At 32.2% G+C, this 18,191-nt stretch overlaps 2 protein-coding genes across 4 annotated transcripts in view; one reads left to right on the forward strand and one right to left on the reverse strand.

The window, feature by feature from the left end:
• LOC140063238 (uncharacterized) overlaps window positions 1-15,350 on the forward strand; it is a 40,082-nt gene extending 24,732 nt beyond the window's left edge. Inside the window, exons 40-73 of one of the 2 annotated variants that reach the window (XM_072109746.1) lie at window positions 12-176; window positions 655-780; window positions 950-1,060; window positions 1,155-1,199; window positions 1,442-1,591; window positions 1,775-1,897; window positions 2,435-2,545; window positions 3,059-3,163; window positions 3,281-3,391; window positions 3,488-3,532; window positions 3,686-3,832; window positions 4,167-4,292; window positions 4,553-4,657; window positions 4,931-5,041; window positions 5,138-5,182; window positions 5,336-5,482; window positions 5,817-5,942; window positions 6,203-6,307; window positions 6,853-7,086; window positions 7,416-7,643; window positions 7,764-7,991; window positions 8,113-8,343; window positions 8,466-8,693; window positions 8,824-8,928; window positions 9,042-9,146; window positions 9,525-9,578; window positions 9,947-10,072; window positions 10,932-11,060; window positions 11,228-11,359; window positions 11,586-11,708; window positions 13,009-13,173; window positions 13,885-13,959; window positions 14,390-14,548; window positions 14,784-15,350. In XM_072109746.1, the coding sequence (XP_071965847.1) occupies window positions 12-176; window positions 655-780; window positions 950-1,060; window positions 1,155-1,199; window positions 1,442-1,591; window positions 1,775-1,897; window positions 2,435-2,545; window positions 3,059-3,163; window positions 3,281-3,391; window positions 3,488-3,532; window positions 3,686-3,832; window positions 4,167-4,292; window positions 4,553-4,657; window positions 4,931-5,041; window positions 5,138-5,182; window positions 5,336-5,482; window positions 5,817-5,942; window positions 6,203-6,307; window positions 6,853-7,086; window positions 7,416-7,643; window positions 7,764-7,991; window positions 8,113-8,343; window positions 8,466-8,693; window positions 8,824-8,928; window positions 9,042-9,146; window positions 9,525-9,578; window positions 9,947-10,072; window positions 10,932-11,060; window positions 11,228-11,359; window positions 11,586-11,708; window positions 13,009-13,173; window positions 13,885-13,959; window positions 14,390-14,548; window positions 14,784-14,935 (4,478 nt within the window). In that variant the 3' untranslated portion in view covers window positions 14,936-15,350. The remainder of the gene's footprint in view (window positions 1-11; window positions 177-654; window positions 781-949; window positions 1,061-1,154; window positions 1,200-1,441; window positions 1,592-1,774; window positions 1,898-2,434; window positions 2,546-3,058; window positions 3,164-3,280; window positions 3,392-3,487; window positions 3,533-3,685; window positions 3,833-4,166; window positions 4,293-4,552; window positions 4,658-4,930; window positions 5,042-5,137; window positions 5,183-5,335; window positions 5,483-5,816; window positions 5,943-6,202; window positions 6,308-6,852; window positions 7,087-7,415; window positions 7,644-7,763; window positions 7,992-8,112; window positions 8,344-8,465; window positions 8,694-8,823; window positions 8,929-9,041; window positions 9,147-9,524; window positions 9,579-9,946; window positions 10,073-10,931; window positions 11,061-11,227; window positions 11,360-11,585; window positions 11,709-13,008; window positions 13,174-13,884; window positions 13,960-14,389; window positions 14,549-14,783) is intronic. The other variant, XM_072109747.1, reaches the window with a different exon arrangement.
• Window positions 15,351-16,042: 692 nt separating this feature from the next.
• Window positions 16,043-18,126, reverse strand: LOC140062772 (U6 snRNA-associated Sm-like protein LSm6). 2 transcript variants are annotated; one of them, XM_072109100.1, is made up of 4 exons: window positions 18,040-18,126; window positions 17,465-17,567; window positions 16,879-16,992; window positions 16,043-16,452 (listed from the first exon to the last, which is right to left on the reverse strand). In XM_072109100.1, the coding sequence occupies exons 2-4, from the start codon at window positions 17,553-17,555 to the stop codon at window positions 16,409-16,411; spliced, it is 249 nt and encodes an 82-aa protein (XP_071965201.1). In that variant the 5' UTR covers window positions 17,556-17,567; window positions 18,040-18,126; the 3' UTR covers window positions 16,043-16,408. The 2 variants fall into 2 exon arrangements, with proteins under 2 accessions (XP_071965201.1, XP_071965200.1); XM_072109099.1 differs by lacking the exon at window positions 18,040-18,126 and adding an exon at window positions 17,908-18,032.
• Between the last annotated feature and the right edge of the window lie 65 nt (window positions 18,127-18,191).

An 18,191-nucleotide genomic window follows, 5' to 3' on the forward strand; every position in this document is an offset into this window, starting at 1 on the left:
CTTTGTTATAGACATTAATGAATGTGAAACCGTTGATCAAGCCTGCCCTCAAGATACTGGCTGTATTAACAATGAAGGAAGTTATACTTGTATTGGAGGCAATCCATTTGTAGGACCTATAATACCAAAATTACCTGCAATCATTGAGCCTGTTGGACCTGTCCTAATAAAAGAAGGTTTGTCATAATTTATAGAGTATGTCACAACGATAGAGGGCGCTGGATGGTTGCTAGCCAACCAAAAAATGCGTTCAGCGCTACTATGTTGATAAACAGTAAAGATCTGTATTTCTATCAAATTATGTATCTTGATTTGTTTAACTTAAACGGTAGTTGAAGAAAAAATAGATTATTAAAAACAAATATTTAGTGATCTTTTGAAAATTTAGTTTGGTTTTTATTAAAAATTATTAAGTTTTAAAATGACTACTTCAATAAGCATATTCCAAACCAACCATTGGTAACTCAGGCAGGCTGAACGCATTTTTGGTTGCGCTAGCAACCACGCAGCGCCACCTACCGTCGTGACATCAGCACCGTGATACTCTATAGTGAAATCAAAATACAATTAATTTCTTTTATGTTTTGACAAAGATATAAAATATCACAAATAAATCTTTTAAACAAAAAATGTAAAAATAATTTTAATTTATAGGAAGTTGTCCGGGGGTTTCAGCAGACACAGTTGGTATTTGTGTTGACATGTGCAGTGGAGATGAAGATTGTGATGGTGTTCAGATATGCTGCAGTAATGGCTGTGGTCATGCATGTATGCAACCAGGTTAGTGTCAATTAAATAACATAGTAAGTGATCTTCTGGACACAATATATATTTCATCATCAGTAACAAATTTGTAAAAAAAACGCACCTTTCCCAAATTAGTAATGTTCACTGATATTGTATTGTAAAATGTTATTTTATTTTATCATCTTCTGTTTTTTTTTTTTAGAAAATGTTTGTCCACCATTGTGTTTAATGTACTGTGAGTTTGGAAATGTTTTAGATGAAAATAACTGCCCCATTTGTGAGTGTAAACCAGACCCAAGTCCTGTAATTACAGGTAATATATCTATAGAATCTATTTTTGTAATTAGTAATTATTTCTGAATAAATTTAATGGTACATTTTATATTTCTGTGGGGTTTTCTTTACAGATTCTTGTCCAACAGGATTTGAGAATGTAGATGGAGAATGTGTTGGTAAATATATTTAAGACTATTTTGTAAAACTTGCTAAATTCGTATTTTGTACTGTTTGTTTGATTTTATTTAAAATGTATTTAGATAAACATGGGCCTAGGAACCATTCCAAAGAGATTTTGTGTAGAATCAGTTTGATATCCATTACTTTATTTTATCAATAATAATTTGCTGTATATTTTTAACATTTAAAAGAATGTTTCCAACACATTATTAATTAATGTTGTGATATTGATTGATAGATATTGATGAATGTCAAACATTTGATCAAGCCTGCCCTCAAGATGGTGGCTGTATTAACACTGAAGGAAGTTTTGAGTGTGTCGGAGGCAATCCATTTGTTGACCCAATCGAACCCATAAAACCAATTGTACCTGTAATTTTTAAAAGAGGTAAGTGGTAGTTTAATAATATATTGTAAATATACAAAATGATTGGTGAACCCACAAAGAGTTCTAGTTGTTACTAGAATGTTTTACATTATATGGTTAATATTTGTATAATAGTTTCTTGATTTCTTGACTGCATCACTACATACATCCTCTTAAAAATCCTTTTTTCTAATTGGTTTGAAGGATGGTGTCCATCACCACAAAATACATATGGCATTTGTGCTGAAATGTGCAGTGGAGATGGAGATTGTGATGGTGCTAAGAAATGCTGCAGTAATAGCTGTGGTCATGCATGTGTACAACCAGGTTAGTAGATTTGATTATAGGCACTTTACCAAACAAGACGGGAAGCCACAGGATGATACTCATGAATAATTCATGCATGAGCTTAAGTGGGTGGTGCTTAGCGTGAAATTCTGTCGTCTTAACTTTTTGAGGATGATAAAGTTGCCATTTTCGACTGATTTTATGCTCTGGCAAACACAGAATCTCCTTCATCCTCCCCTAACCCGTCCTGTTTCGTAAATCCTTAATATATTATTCAGTAATTTATTGTGATGTATGTGTTCCACAAAGAACATTGGTATTTATACGTTTATGCTTAATTGTCATAGTTTCATATACACATTTATTCAGTTATTTATGACAACAACTGGGGCCCGCACTAGAAGCAATAGCTTGTCTCATGAGGGCCCCTACAATACAAATATGCAGAAATACATAAAAAAAAAAAAAAACTGTATAAAACAATAAAAAATAATATAATAAATGTGATACATAGTAATAAAACTATTTGTAAATTAAATGTTATTTGATCGTCTTCTGTTTATTTTCATTGTACAGAATTTTGTCTGCCAGTTTTGTGTTCAGCCTACTGTGAGTTTGGAAATGTTTTCAATGAAGATAACTGCCGCACTTGTGAGTGTAAACCAGACCCAAGTCCTGTAATTACAGGTAATATATCTATAGTATTTATGTTAGTAATTATTACTGGGTAAAGTTGGGGTGTGGTGGTGTGGTGAAGTTGTCCAGTGGTTTCATCAGACACAGTTGGTATTTGTGCCGAAATGTGCAGTGGAGATAAAGATTGTTTTGGTGTTCAGATATGCTGCAGTAATGGCTGTGGTCACTCATGTATGCAACCAGGTTAGTGATCTTCTGGACACAATACATAATTCATCATCAATAACAAATTTGTAAAAAACGTACCTTTCCCAAAATAGTAATGTTCAAATGCATTAATATATAATTTGAAATGTTCCAAATAGGTAAACTCCTTTGGTATCTTTATATTCATACAATACCAAGCTTTAACATGGCTAAAGCTCTGTCTACACTATCAAACTAGTTTGACAAAAAGAGTGTGATTAGTGTCAATTTAAATAACATAAATTGAGTTTTAAAAGTTCTTTTAAAAATTATTATTTGTAAAATTAATTAATCATCTTCTGTTTATTTTCAATGTAGAACCAGTTTGTCCCCCAGTGTGTGAAATCTTTTGTGAGTTTGGAAATGTTTTAGATGAAAATAACTGCCCCACTTGTGAGTGTAAACCAGACCCAAGTATCATTGGTGAGTTTTTAAATTTTTTTAAAGAATAATTTGATGTAAGTTAAATGTTAATTCTTTTAATATTTATATTTTGTGTGAATTTTCAAAAATTGTTACTGTTTTTTTTTTATTTTTCAGTACAAGAGTGTCCACCGTTGTGTTTAATGTACTGTGAGTTTGGAAATGTTTTAGATGAAAATAACTGCCCCATTTGTGAATGTAAACCAGACCCAAGTCCTGTATTTACAGGTAAAGTGTTTTATGCCTTTTTACAGCAGTCACTCTAGATACAGAAGACTTAAGCATTTTAATGCTATATTTTATATTTCTGTTGTTTTCTTACAGATTCTTGTCCAACAGGATTTGAGAATGTAGATGGAGAATGTGTTGGTAAATATTGTTTAATACATTGTTTTTTAAATGTATCTTTTTGTTTGTATTTTCTCACAGTACGGTTTTATTGATTTCATAATAACCTGTTATTGTAATTTACAATATATTTTAAAATGGTAAAAAAATATATTTTGCGATATTGATTGATAGATATTGATGAATGTCAAACATTTGATCAAGCCTGCCCTCAAGATGGTGGCTGTATTAACACTGAAGGAAGTTTTGAGTGTGTCGGAGGCAATCCATTTGTTGACCCAATCGAACCTATAAAACCAATTGTACATGTCATAAAAGAAGGTGAGTGGTAGTTTAAAAAGGTTTGAAACAATTATAAGATAATGGTGGGTGATCCCATACGATAGGTTTAATTGTTTTTATTTAAGAATTCTCAGAGAATACCGCAATGTCATATTTGACCTTTAACACTATCAAACTAGTTTCACAAAAAAAGTGTGATGTGCCCAAATATAGTAGTGATATGCTTAAATATGGTAGTGATATGACATCATCATGTCCATATATGGGCACATCACATAAAGTTAGATAGTGTAGACAGAGCTAAAGTCATCACAGAGTTTCTGAAAAAACAAGAGTTGCTAACAAAATGTCATTTTTAACTTGTTTTTTTTAGGAAGTTGTCCAATGGTTTCAACAGACACAGTTGGTATTTGTGCCGAAATGTGCAGTGGAGATGAAGATTGTTTTGGTGTTCAGAAATGCTGCAGTAATGGCTGTGGTCATGCATGTGTACAACCAGGTTAGTCATTTTAATTAGTTAGTGTCAATTTAATAAGATATTGAGTAACCTTTCCCATTTACAAAAGTTAGAAAAATGAAAATGAGATATTATGAATGCATGGCAAAATAATAGTGCGCTATTATAAACATTTATAAATAATAAACCGTGCCGGCATCATAACAGAATTTTAGTTGCGGTTCACAAAATTCACAATTTCCATTTAAAATAATTGTAATGGTATATTTATATACTATTTTCTATTTATTTTTCTATTGTAGTAGCAGTTTGTCCACCACTTTGCAAGATGGCCTGTTCTTTTGGAAATGTTTTAGATGAAAATAATTGTCCAATTTGTGAATGTAAACCAAACCCAAGTACTGTTGGTGAGTTTTTGTTTTATTTATTTGTTATGTATATATTTTTTTTAATGATTTAATTAGTATTTTAAAATCCATGGTAAAATTTATATTTGTGGCTGTATTAACACTGAAGGAAGTTTTGAGTGTGTCGGAAGCAATCCAAAAAATTTATAAATAATAAACCGTGCCGGCATTATAACAAAATTTTAGTTGCAGTCCACAAAATTCACAATTTCCATTTAAAATAATTGTAATGGTATATTTATATACTATTTTCTATTTATTTTTCTATTGTAGTAGCAGTTTGTCCACCACTTTGCAAGATGGCCTGTCCTTTTGGAAATGTTTTAGATGAAAATAACTGCCCCATTTGTGAATGTAAACCAGACCCAAGTCCTGTAATTACAGGTAAAGTGTTTTATGCCTTTTTACAGCAGTCACTCTAGATACAGAAGACTTAAGCATTTTAATGCTATATTTTATATTTCTGTTGTTTTCTTACAGATTCTTGTCCAACAGGATTTGAGAATGTAGATGGAGAATGTGTTGGTAAATATTGTTTAATACATTGTTTTTTAAATGTATCTTTTTGTTTGTATTTTCTCACAGTACGGTTTTATTGATTTCATAATAACCTGTTATTGTAATTTACAATATATTTTAAAATGGTAAAAAAATATATTTTGCGATATTGATTGATAGATATTGATGAATGTCAAACATTTGATCAAGCCTGCCCTCAAGATGGTGGCTGTATTAACACTGAAGGAAGTTTTGAGTGTGTCGGAGGCAATCCATTTGTTGACCCAATCGAACCCATAAAACCAATTGTACATGTCATAAAAGAAGGTGAGTGGTAGTTTAAAAAGGTTTGAAACAATTATAAGATAATGGTGGGTGATCCCATACGATAGGTTTAATTGTTTTTATTTAAGAATTCTCAGAGAATACCGCAATGTCATATTTGACCTTTAACACTATCAAACTAGTTTCACAAAAAAAGTGTGATGTGCCCAAATATAGTAGTGATATGCTTAAATATGGTAGTGATATGACATCATCATGTCCATATATGGGCACATCACATAAAGTTAGATAGTGTAGACAGAGCTAAAGTCATCAAAGAGTTTCTGAAAAAACAAGAGTTGCTAACAAAATGTCATTTTTAACTTGTTTTTTTTAGGAAGTTGTCCAATGGTTTCATCAGACACAGTTGGTATTTGTGCCGAAATGTGTAGTGGAGATGAAGATTGTTTTGGTGTTCAGAAATGCTGCAGTAATGGCTGTGGTCATGCATGTGTACAACCAGGTTAGTCATTTTAATTAGTTAGTGTCAATTTAATAAGATATTGAGTAACCTTTCCCATTTACAAAAGTTAGAAAAATGAAAATGAGATATTATGAATGCATGGCAAAATAATAGTGCGCTATTATAAAAATTTATAAATAATAAATCGTGCCGGCATTATAACAAAATTTTAGTTGCAGTCCACAAAATTCACAATTTCCATTTAAAATAATTGTAATGGTATATTTATATACTATTTTCTATTTATTTTTCTATTGTAGTAGCAGTTTGTCCACCACTTTGCAAGATGGCCTGTCCTTTTGGAAATGTTTTAGATGAAAATAATTGTCCAATTTGTGAATGTAAACCAAACCCAAGTACTGTTGGTGAGTTTTTGTTTTATTTATTTGTTATGTATATATTTTTTTTAATGATTTAATTAGTATTTTAAAATCCATGGTAAAATTTATATTTGTGTTTTTGTTTGATATCTATAAACATACACAAATTATATACAATAAAGATAATAAGCTAATACTATTTTTTCCATTTAAATCTTACTGCTTATAAAGATTAATATTAAAACTTAATTGTTTTCATAATATAGTCCTGATATTCCCGACAAACTCCCAGGCCAATCAGCTGTAAATGAATACCTGGTTAAAAATACTAGGGAGAAGAAGGCTTCGTGGAAAGGAACTGGCCACCCTAAAGCGTAGTTCCCACTAGAGACGCAACACAAGGACGTAACGCAATGTAAGTTAGTTGACCAATCACAAGGGATTAATTATTCGAACTGTCGCTTGTCATTGGTCAACACTCTTGCGTTACATCCTAGTGGGTACCAAGCTTAACACATAAACCCTAACAGCTCATTCCCCTACATTCAGAATGAACACAAGACTCACCTTTACCCTTTTTTTAAATATAGTGTTAACTCACTGTCAAGAAAGAAACAGACAAGCAGAGATAGATATAAAAGCACGGGGAGGAAGACCACTTCTTGGATCGTTTGTTCCCAGATGTGATGAATATGGTGAATATGTTAAAGCACAGTGCCAAAGTAATGGTTTCTGTTTCTGTGTTAATGATGTCGGTGAAATAATGGTAGAAACAGTACAAAGCCAGAGAGGTGTAATGCCAGTTTGTGATGGACCTGTTAATGGTGAGTTTGCTTCAGATCAGTGGCATTTCAAAGTGAAAACAGCCAAGTAAAAACGGCCAAATTAAAACGGCTAAATGAAAACGGCCAAGTGAAAACGGCCAAGTGAAAACAACCAAATGGAAACAATCAAGTGAAAACGGCCAAGTCAAAACGGCCAAGTCAAAACGGCCAAGTCAAAACGGCCAAGTGGATAGCTTAGCATAATACATTTACAATCTTCTGTTTTTGTAGAAATAGGTTGTCCACCAAACTTCTTTTAAATAAAGTAAATTTCTGATGCAAACCGGATCCTAATAATGTATTTGTAAACACATTTTTTTCATTGATAGAACCAACTCACTGTCAACAAAAACGCAAAGAATATCTGGATACTGGTTTAATTGGAGGTTTAGAACCACAGTGTGAAGATGATGGTTCCTATGTTGTCAGTCGATGTCATGGTGGAACAGGATTCTGTTTCTGTGTAGATGAAATCGGTGAAATTATTGAAGGAACTACAATGGATGTCAGAGGTGTTAAGGCTGACTGTTCACAGTATATAAATGTTGAGGAAATAGGTAAATATTGTTAAAGCATTTTACTTTGAGTAATTGACAATTTGCTATAGTTACTGTACACAAAAACATGCGAGGACAAATTAAAATCCGTTTTTATTTTCACTGAATTGTTATCAATAGAACTAACTCACTGTCAACAAAAACGCAAAGAATATCTTGATGCTGGTTTAATTGGAGGTTTAGAACCACAGTGTGGAGATGATGGTTCCTATGTTGTCAGTAGATGTCATGGTGGAACAGGATTCTGTTTCTGTGTTGATGAAATCGGTGAAATTATTGAAGGAACTACAATGGATGTCAGAGGAGTTAAGGCTGACTGTTCACAGTATATAAATGTTGAGGAAATAGGTAAATATTGTTAAAGCGTTTTACTTTGAGTAATTGACAATTTGCTATAGTTACTGTACACAAAAAACATCCGAGGACAAATTATAATCCGTTTTTATTTTCACTGAATTGTTATCAATAGAACTTATAACTCACTGTCAACAAAAACGCAAAGAATATCTTGATGCTGGTTTAATTGGAGGTTTAGAGCCGCAGTGTGAAGATGATGGTTCCTATGTTGTCAGTAGATGTCATGGTGGAACAGGATTCTGTTTCTGTGTTGATGAAATCGGTGAAATTATTGAAGGAACTACAATGGATGTCAGAGGTGTTAAGGCTGACTGTTCACAGTATATAAATGTTGAGGAAATAGGTAAATATTGTTAAAGCATTTTACTTTGAGTAATTGACAATTTGCTATAGTTACTGTACACAGAAAAACATGCGAGGACAAATTATAATCCGTTTTTATTTTCACTGAATTGTTATCAATAGAACTAACTCACTGTCAACAAAAACGAAAGGAATACCTTGATGCTGGTTTAATTGGAGGGTTAGAGCCGCAGTGTGAAGATGATGGTTCCTATGTTGTCAGTCGATGTCATGGTGGAACAGGATTCTGTTTCTGTGTTGATGAAATCGGTGAAATTATTGAAGGAACTACAATGGATGTCAGAGGTGTTAAGGCTGACTGTTCACAGTATATACAAATTAACGAAACAGGTTAATATTCTATTTTGATTGGTAAAATATCAGTAACAGTGTACTTATCATATCAATGGAGCCTATTAAGTCATAGAAACTATTTAGATTTATCACTGTATGTTTCGGAATTTTAAATATTTTTTTACAGTACAAGAGTGCCCTCCGTTGTGTTTAATGTACTGTGAGTTTGGAAATGTTTTAGATGAAAATAACTGCCCTACGTGTGAATGTAAACCAGACCCAAGTATCATTGGTGAGTTTTTAAATTTTTTAAACAAAAATTAGCTTTAAGTTAAATATTAATTGTTTTTCATATTTATTTTTGTGTGAATTTTCAAACATTTTTACTGTTTTTTTATTTTACAGTACAAGAGTGCCCACCGTTGTGTTTAATGTACTGTGAGTTTGGAAATGTTTTAGATGAAAATAACTGTCCTACTTGTGAGTGTAAACCGGACCCAAATATCATTGGTGAGTTTTTACATTTGTTTTACAAAAATTAACTTAATATTAATTCTTTATTCTTTATTATATTTTGTGTGTACAGTATGTATGTACAAAAGTGTCCACCACTTTGCAAGAGGTACTGTCCTTTTGGAAACGTTTTAGATAAAAACAATTGTCCAATTTGTAAATGTAAACCTGATCCAAACATCGTTGGTGAGTTTTTGAGCATATTATTTACAATCTGATTATATATATTATAGTTAATAATGTTTCTCTATTTGAATGTAAAAACCTATTTATCTACCTTTTTTTTTTAACTGTGAATTTAGAGTTCCAAAAAGGTGTCATCAGATTTTCTAATATTTCACAATAACTTAGTAATTATTTTCTTTTTATTTATAGAAATTGTCTGTGGTAGTGGTTACAAATATCATCAGGAAGATAACTTGTGTGAAGGTATGTATTCTAAAGCTTTGTCTACACTTTCAAACTAGTTTGACAAACAAATGTGATTTGCCCAAATATGGTAGAGATATACCCAAATATGGTAGTGATATAACCAAAGATGGTAGTGATATGACATCATCATGTTCATATGGACACATCACATTTTTTGTCACATTAAGGTTGATAGTGTAGACAGAGCTTAACATTTAATCAATCTTCAAATTCATATACTTTACCAGGGAAAAGCAAGATTACTGAGTAATTAATCTCACACTTCTGATAGATTTCATTATCTTTAATGTGTGTATTTTTTTTTGTCACATACAGTTTGATATTGTAGACAAGACTTTAACATGTGTACTTTAATTTGTCTATAGATATAAATGAATGTGAATCTGATGCTGCTTGTAACGTGTCAACTTCTCGTTGTGTCAATGAACCTGGTACCTTTGAATGTGAATGTCTTGATGGCTACACAAAAGATGACAACAACCAATGTGTTGGTAAGTACATTGTATACAGTACTGGATTTTGCAATATAGCGTAGTTTACTGTATGTATGGATTGCCTATTATCTCTGTTTGACTTGTGTTCGATTCGGCATGCAGACGCCACATGTTATAGACGTGGTTAATTCACCTAATGTTATACAAGTTTGTACTTTGCAGTAAAAACAGGAAAAATAAAAAATATATGACTACATTGTTGTTGTTGCCATTGCTATATTTCCCTGGAGTATAGTGCAGGGATATGACTACATTGTTGTTTCCATTGCTATATTTCCCTGGAGTATAGTACAGGGATATGACTACATTGTTGCTGTTTCCATTGCTATTATTTCCCTGGAGTATAGTACAGGGATTTTTTCAAAAACTGGAAAAATGTCGACCTTTCTATTTTGTATGTAATTGGTTACTATGTCATAAATGACATGGGCAGAACACGATATATTCGTCTGAGCATGTCAAGTTATTGTTGTTTGTTACAAACATGTTGTGTAGTTATTTTATCAACTATAAACATTAGTTGTAAGTATAGTTTATTGACATCAATGAAATTGTTTCAAATAACAAACAATTCAAAACAATTTTAGTTTGTTGACTGTTCAAATAGTGTTTCATTGTTTTTTTAATATCGGCTGTTTGCTTATGTTTGAAGCTAATCATATTGTTTATCTTTAAAGTCTTGTCTAAACTATCAAACTTTATGTGATGTGCCCATATATCGACATGATGATGTCATATCACTACCATATTTGGACTATAACATTTTAGCACATCACACTTTTTTGTCAAACTAGTTTTATAGTGTAGACAGAGCTTTACATTACATTTAAACTGATTACTTGACATGATTGTGTAGATGTGAATGAATGCTGGCAAGCTGAACCTTGTGGAATAGTTCCTTTCTATGATTGTGTTAACACTCCAGGTTCATACCAATGTGTTTGTACTCAAGGATTTACTACAGACGTCAATGGCAACTGTGAAGGTAAACTTCCAATAATTATTTTACAATAAAATTATTTTTAAGAATTACATGCAAGCAAGAATAAAAGAACTGATTGACAATGGTTTAAACACACTTAAAGCAACATAGAACTTGTATAGTGCAACGTACTACTCAGGTATAATAATAATTTAATTGTTTTCTTTCAGATATTGATGAATGTTTGAGACCACAGTGTGGCATCAATTTTGCTCTTAAATGTGTAAACACAATTGGATCGTTCAACTGTGAATGTGATACTGATAGTGGATTCAGAACTGGCGCAGATGGTGAATGTGAAGGTATGAAAATGTCCAGTGACCTAACGCACAGGGCAAAGGCCCCATGGTTTAGCACTCCCAAGGGGTAGTTGCATTGGACTGCTCATGCTCTGGGGCCCCTTGAGCTCTGGGGCCGCTACTCTGGGGCCCCTAGGTTTGGCCGGGTGAACGCTCATAATCAAAAAATTAATTTATCAACAATGGAGATAAAAATGTAACCTATGGTAATTAAATTTGTGACTTTCAGATGTAGATGAATGTTCTGATCCAAGTTCTTGTAATGAAAACAGTGTATGTGTAAATGTATATGGTGGATATACATGCGACTGTCTTGAAGGATTTGTGGAGAACTTTGAGGATAATTGTGTTGGTAAGATACAATAACATACTGTACTATAGAAGCATGGTAGACATACAGTATTATAAACAAATAGATCTATTAGACATAATGCATATTATAGACATACTACCGACATAGACATACTACTAATAACATATTATAGACATACTACAGACATAGACATACTACTAATAACATATTATAGACATACTACAGACATAGACATACTACAGACATAGACATACTACTAATAACATATTATAGACATACTACAGACTTAGACATACTACTAATAACATATTATAGACATACTACAGACATAGACATACTACTAATAACATATTATAGACATACTACAAACATAGACATACTACTAATAACATATTATAGACATACTACAGACATAGACATACTACTAATAACATATTATAGACATACTACAGACATAGACATACTACTAATAACATATTATAGACATACTACCGACATAGACATACTACTAATAACATATTATAGACATACTACAGACATAGACATACTACTAATAACATATAGACATACTACAGACATAGACATACTACTAATAACATATTATAGACATACTACAGACATAGACATACTACTAATAACATTCCCTAAACATAGACATACTAATGCACTACAGACATTTTATTTGCATTGCAAGTGAGGGCGTGTGGCGCAGTGTGTTGGACGTTGGACTACTGATCGTGAGACCGAGGTTCGAATCCAACTCTCGCCGCATTGCTTTTATCTGTAGGCAAGATACTTTACTTACGTTTGCCTCTCGCCACCCAGGTGTATAAATGGGTACCCGGTTAGATCAAGACACAACTTTGCGCCGATTACTAGCTGCATTATGGAAGTATGTTTCCATACGTGTTTGATGCAAAAAAAATGACTGGAGTAATAATGTTCAGCGCTTAGATGTTTCATTACATTAGGCGCTATAAATCCAAGATATTATTATTATTTCTTATGTTTGCTTTAAAGAAACATGACCATAACAAAGAACATTCACACTGGCAAGTAAACCATAAACCCTGTAAAAGCTCTGTCCACACTCAAAACAGTGTATGACAAAACAATGTGCTGTGCCCATATATGATGTCATATCACTACCATATTTAAGCATATCACTACCATATTTGGGCACATCAAACTTACTTTGTCAGACTAGTTTGATAGTGTAATGTCATGTAGTATCAAGATGCAATATTGAAAAAAAGAGGAGGATATAATAATATAATGGTAGATTTCTTGTTCAAATATATTTTGATTTTTAAGAAAACTCTAAAATCTGTTTTTTCAGAAAATGTAGTAAAAGAGGGTGATTGTCCAAGTACAGCTGGACTTCTTGGTATCTGTACTAACATGTGTAAGCTTGATAGTGACTGTACAGGAGAGACTAAGTGTTGTAGCAACGGCTGTGGACAAGTGTGTTTGCCACCTGTTGTTGCCGTTCCTGTTGTCGCAGGTTAGTATATAAGGAAATAATTATAGAATAAAACAATAATAAACTTGTATCAAGACAGCTATCTAACTGTGCTAGACTGAACTGGTTAGCTTGACTTCAAGCGGGTTACCTAGACTTAACTGGTTAGCTTGACTTTAAGCGGGTTACCTAGACTGAACTGGTTAGCTTGACTTCAAGCGGGTTACCTAGACTGAACTGGTTAGCTTGACTTCAAGCGGGTTACCTAGACTTAACTGGTTAGCTTGACGTTAAGCGGGTTACCTAGACTGAACTGGTTAGCTTGACTTCAAGCGGGTTACCTAGACTTAACTGGTTAGCTTGACTTTAAGCGGGTTACCTAGACTGAACTGGTTAGCTTGACTTTAAGCGGGTTACCTAGACTGAACTGGTTAGCTTGACTTCAAGCGGGTTACCAGACTGAACTAGTTTGCAAGACTGAACTGGTTAGCTAGACTGAAGTGAACTGGTTAGCTAGGCTGAACTGGTTAGTTAGACTGAACTGGTTGGCTAGACTGAACTAACTAGGAAAAAAAGTATTAACTGGTTAAACATTACCTATTATTTTCACAGTTTAAAGCATCATTTACATTTCACACCAATAAACACCCAATATATGCTAACTTTAGGTATCCACAAACATTTCACCATTGTATATGAATTGAATATGATTCTAAATATTATTTTACTATTGTTGAATATCTTTAATTAAAGCTGAAGACTGTCCAGTGTGCGCTACAGACATTTTGCCTGATGACTTTGATGAGAGAGTATGCAATTCAGATTTCAGTGAGTTTTCATTTGTATTAGTATTTTTTTCTTGTTCATTGAGAGATATTACCAATAGCTGTCACATGATAAATATTATGCAAGATTCTCCACATGCACACTGTTTCTTAACAAGTGTTTGAGAGTGAGTGTCATAGCTATAATCCATAGCCATACTATTGTCAATGGTTTGAAGATTACTCAGATGGTAGAACAAGTTTTCTTGGATAAGGACTAGAAACAGTATAGTAGGTCTAGTGTACACAAGATGCTTGTAAACCTACTACATCTTTCGAGTCAAGTAAGTGGTTACTCCGAACTACTGTCGTGGACGATAACGTCTGAAACATCACCACTGATATTATTATACTATACTATATTATTCACATCTCATTAAATAAATAAATAAATAAATAAATATATGTAAAACTATTATATTTGATGTTTACAGTATGGAGTGCAAAGCTGAAAAAAGACGGTTCAACGTTCCGAGTGTTGCGTAACCAGAGCATGGAAAATCCAGCTAAAGTTCCCGAAGGAATGAGTGAGATCTTGAAGTTCACTGCACAATCTTCAAGCTGTCTTCAACAATGTGATCTTATAGTTTCTTGTAAGTTTATATTAGGTTCATATATGGTAGTGATATTCCCAAATATGGTAGAGATATTTCCAAATATGGTAGTGATATGACATCATCTTTTATATGGGCACGTCACATTTTGTTGTCACCTAAAGTTTGATAGTGTAGACAGAGCTTAAGTTCACAGTAGTGACATGGTAACTTCGTGCTTGACTGAACTTATTATCTTAATATTAATTACTTATTTTTCTTATTTTCATTTCAGTTGAAACATATGACAAGCTGCTAATAGTTACAGACTCAAGTTTAATAGCCAATGATAGAATCGAATTGGACGGGCAAACGATGATAACCGACTTCAACGGAGACAACCGAAAACAGTTAATGAACGCTCTTAAATCATGTGACAAAATGTAACCATTGAGATAGAGAGTCGTATTAGAATGTATTTTAACAATTAGATGAACTTTAGACATTATGATTTGATACAATAGATATTTTTATACCATTAAGGCTAAACATTTGCTTAATACCTTATCATGTTATTTCAGTAATTGGTTCATTTTGGTAGCATTGTTGTACTGTATACGCATTCCAAAAAAGCATTGTTTTAGTAATAGTTAGAAGATGTATTAATGTTTGTAATTTAGTAGTTAAGGCAATTGGTGCTTTTATACATAGTACTTTTCACACTAAAATTACATATCTTTTGATAATGAAATAAATATAAAAGTGCATTTACATTACAAAACACCTATTTTTAGCTGAAACTATTTTATCATTTTAATCAATTTTAAAACTTTTATAGATGTTCAATTTTCTATGAAATTTATTTTCATTGTAGTTCTTAATTTTATTGTAATAATTGTTTTTTTTTATTTGAAACAATTGTCAATAAATCTTTTGAAATTATCTAGTTTTTACTGTTTTATTGTGAATTCTGAAATGTCGATTTTTTTTTGCAATATTATCGCATTATTATTGAATTTTGTGGATGTTTTAGCTTTTTTTTTCGAAAAAATCTGTGTACTTTTGTACAGAGAAATTTTCGAAAAATTGCCAAATTTATTTTGCTGACTTTAACTAGTTACTCTATAAGATGATGATAACACAACATATGCGCATATATAGCAATATTATTGCATAATTATTGAATTTAAAAAAGTGAATATTTTGGCAATTTTTTCGAAAAAAATCCCTGTACAGGAAAATTTTCGAAAAATGGCCAAATTTTGACCCTTTTATTTTGTTACTAACTAGTTACTATGGCTCTATAAGATTATGATAACACAATATAAGCGCATATATGGCAATATTATCGCATAATTATTGAATTTTAGAAAGTGGATATTTTGACAATTTTTTGAAAAACAGGAAATGTCTCCATATATGTGCACATCACATTGTTTTGTCACATAGTGTGGACAGAGCTTTACATATAAAACGCATCTAAATACAGGAAGACAACAATAAAATAATAAACGAAACAACCTTCTTTAAAAAAAAGTCTATTACAAAACAAATGTTTTTAATAATGTATTTTTACAAAAAAGAAATCAATGTTTCTACATGTTAAAACAATTAAAATTAGAAATTAAAGATTTAATACATTTTCTTGTTTTTTTTCTTGATTTCACATTTAAAGTAGAAAGGATATTATCAAGGGGCAGGTAGCCTAGCTTAGAGGTACATAATTACAGTGAAAAATACCATTTTTATACAATAATGAAGACAAAACAATTTGTCCTCACAACACAACCCCCTTTAATCAAAATTTAAGAGGCAAAGTTGTCCAATTTCCATATATTGTTCAGTTGTCAGAACAGTGGACAATAATATCTCTGTTCAAGCTTGGTATTGGCTTCTTTCTCAAAATAAAAACTTCTTTTCTCATCTTCCTCCCAGCGTCCTTTTCTGTGTGCTGATGTATAAAACTGTAAAACAAAAGATTCTTACTTAATACATTACAATTATTTTTAGAGCAGTCCTTTGAAAGACTAGATTTTCACTAAATAAATACAGATTAACTTTTAGTTAAACCCTTAGATTTTCACTGATGCCTGGTAGTCAATATTTTATACAACACTACAAATACAACAACATAATTAACTCCTGGTTTAATAATATTTAATTATTTTTGTTACTTAAAAAAATTAAAATACAGTAGAACATTTAAAAGTGTCCGATTAAATGTGTTTTTCACTCAATAATATAAATAACAATTGATTACACAATGTAAAACTGCAAGTGAAGTTTCTCGTGTGTAAAGTTTTAACGTAGCGTAGTAGTAGTGGTAATAATTTGCTGTGCTGTAGTTTATCCATAATCCAACACAAAATAGAACAAAAATATGACCTTACCATTATTCCCCCGAATAAAAGCATCACCATATTTGTTTTTTAATTGGCCATTTACATATTCCTCTGTCTGCTCTAACGCAATATTCATGTAACCATCTAGTGTAGCCAAAACTCCTAAACAAAACAAAAACATGAATTTAGTAGCAGAATAACAAAAGGTGGTAAAACCTGAAAATAAATATTAAATAAATGATACAGTATTTTGAATTCTACTGTGCTGCCGCAGTCAATTTGATGTATAGGCTAATGTAATGAATTAAGTGCCTTTGTTTATGTTAGCAATCTTGATAAAATAAAAATCTGAGTAAATAGAAAATTTCACGTCAAACTGAGCATGCTAGGAATGATTTTATGACTTTATCTAGTTTGTTTAGTCTTGAAAATGAAAAAAAATGACAAAATAAATAAATGTTTTTCCAAATTTAAATTGACACGCTGTTATTCAATTCTCATTCAATTAGGAAAAATAAATTGTGGCCCCACTCCCCATTTATTTTGGTCATGGAAAAGTAACATAGGACTATGCCTTTAATACACAAACAAAATAAATAATTTTTTTAACAAATTAAAGATTTGACATACAAACCTCTGTAATCAACGCCTGAATTAAGTTTAACCACAACTGGTCTGCCAATAATCTGTTTTAGAAAATCACTTGGGGTCTGTTTTCGACTCATTTTGCTTTTTTTCTGTAAAAAAAGAACATACCTAAACAAATAAAATCCAGGCATCATATCATAGGCTGGTGGTAGGGCCTGGTCCTAGGTAGGCCTACCCATCTTCTAGGCCTAGCAAGACTACTAGGCCTGTGCCCCTATATCCTAGTAAGTAATAGTGTAGTGTGGTACTGGTAGTAGGCTAGGTAGTAGAGTAAGCCTACTAGGCTATTCTATTACGTTAGACTGAAATTTAAATGGTATTAATAAAAAAGCTACTTATTTTATTTATATAGGTGTATGCCTAACTAGACTAGCTAATATTAAAGCATTATAAACGTAATATATTCAATTGTATAGCCCAGTGTATTACCAGGTTAATATAAGTTGGTCTAAATACAAAAATGACTTAGGCCTAAGCCAGCCAAAAATTCAGGTCCACAAAAATTGCTTCCCACAAAAAAATAGGCTTTCGTCTACTCTCATTGGATAAAATAAATCTCACCTGTGGGCCTAGCGCGCACACAACGATGATTCCGCTCGAGCATCGACAAGACTAGACTAGAGATGGCAGTGTTAACCTCCTAAAGGTAATCAACCAATCGAAATTCTTCAAATGTCCTCACGTGAAGCAAGTTAGCCAATCAGCAGATCAGC

This window comes from Antedon mediterranea, chromosome 11, assembly GCF_964355755.1.
Source record: "Antedon mediterranea chromosome 11, ecAntMedi1.1, whole genome shotgun sequence".
In the NCBI taxonomy this organism is placed as follows: Eukaryota; Metazoa; Echinodermata; class Crinoidea; order Comatulida; family Antedonidae; genus Antedon; species Antedon mediterranea.

Excerpts from the sequence above, each read along its gene's own strand:
- LOC140062772 (XM_072109100.1), bottom strand. The coding sequence starts at position 17,555 with ATGAGTCGAAAACAGACCCCAAGTGATTTTCTAAAACAGATTATTGGC. Across the intron at positions 16,993-17,464 it reads TTCAGGCGTTGATTACAGAG|GAGTTTTGGCTACACTAGAT; the intron begins GTTTGTATGTCA and ends TGTTTTGTTTAG. Across the intron at positions 16,453-16,878 it reads TTTTATTCGGGGGAATAATG|TTTTATACATCAGCACACAG; the intron begins GTAAGGTCATAT and ends TTTGTTTTACAG.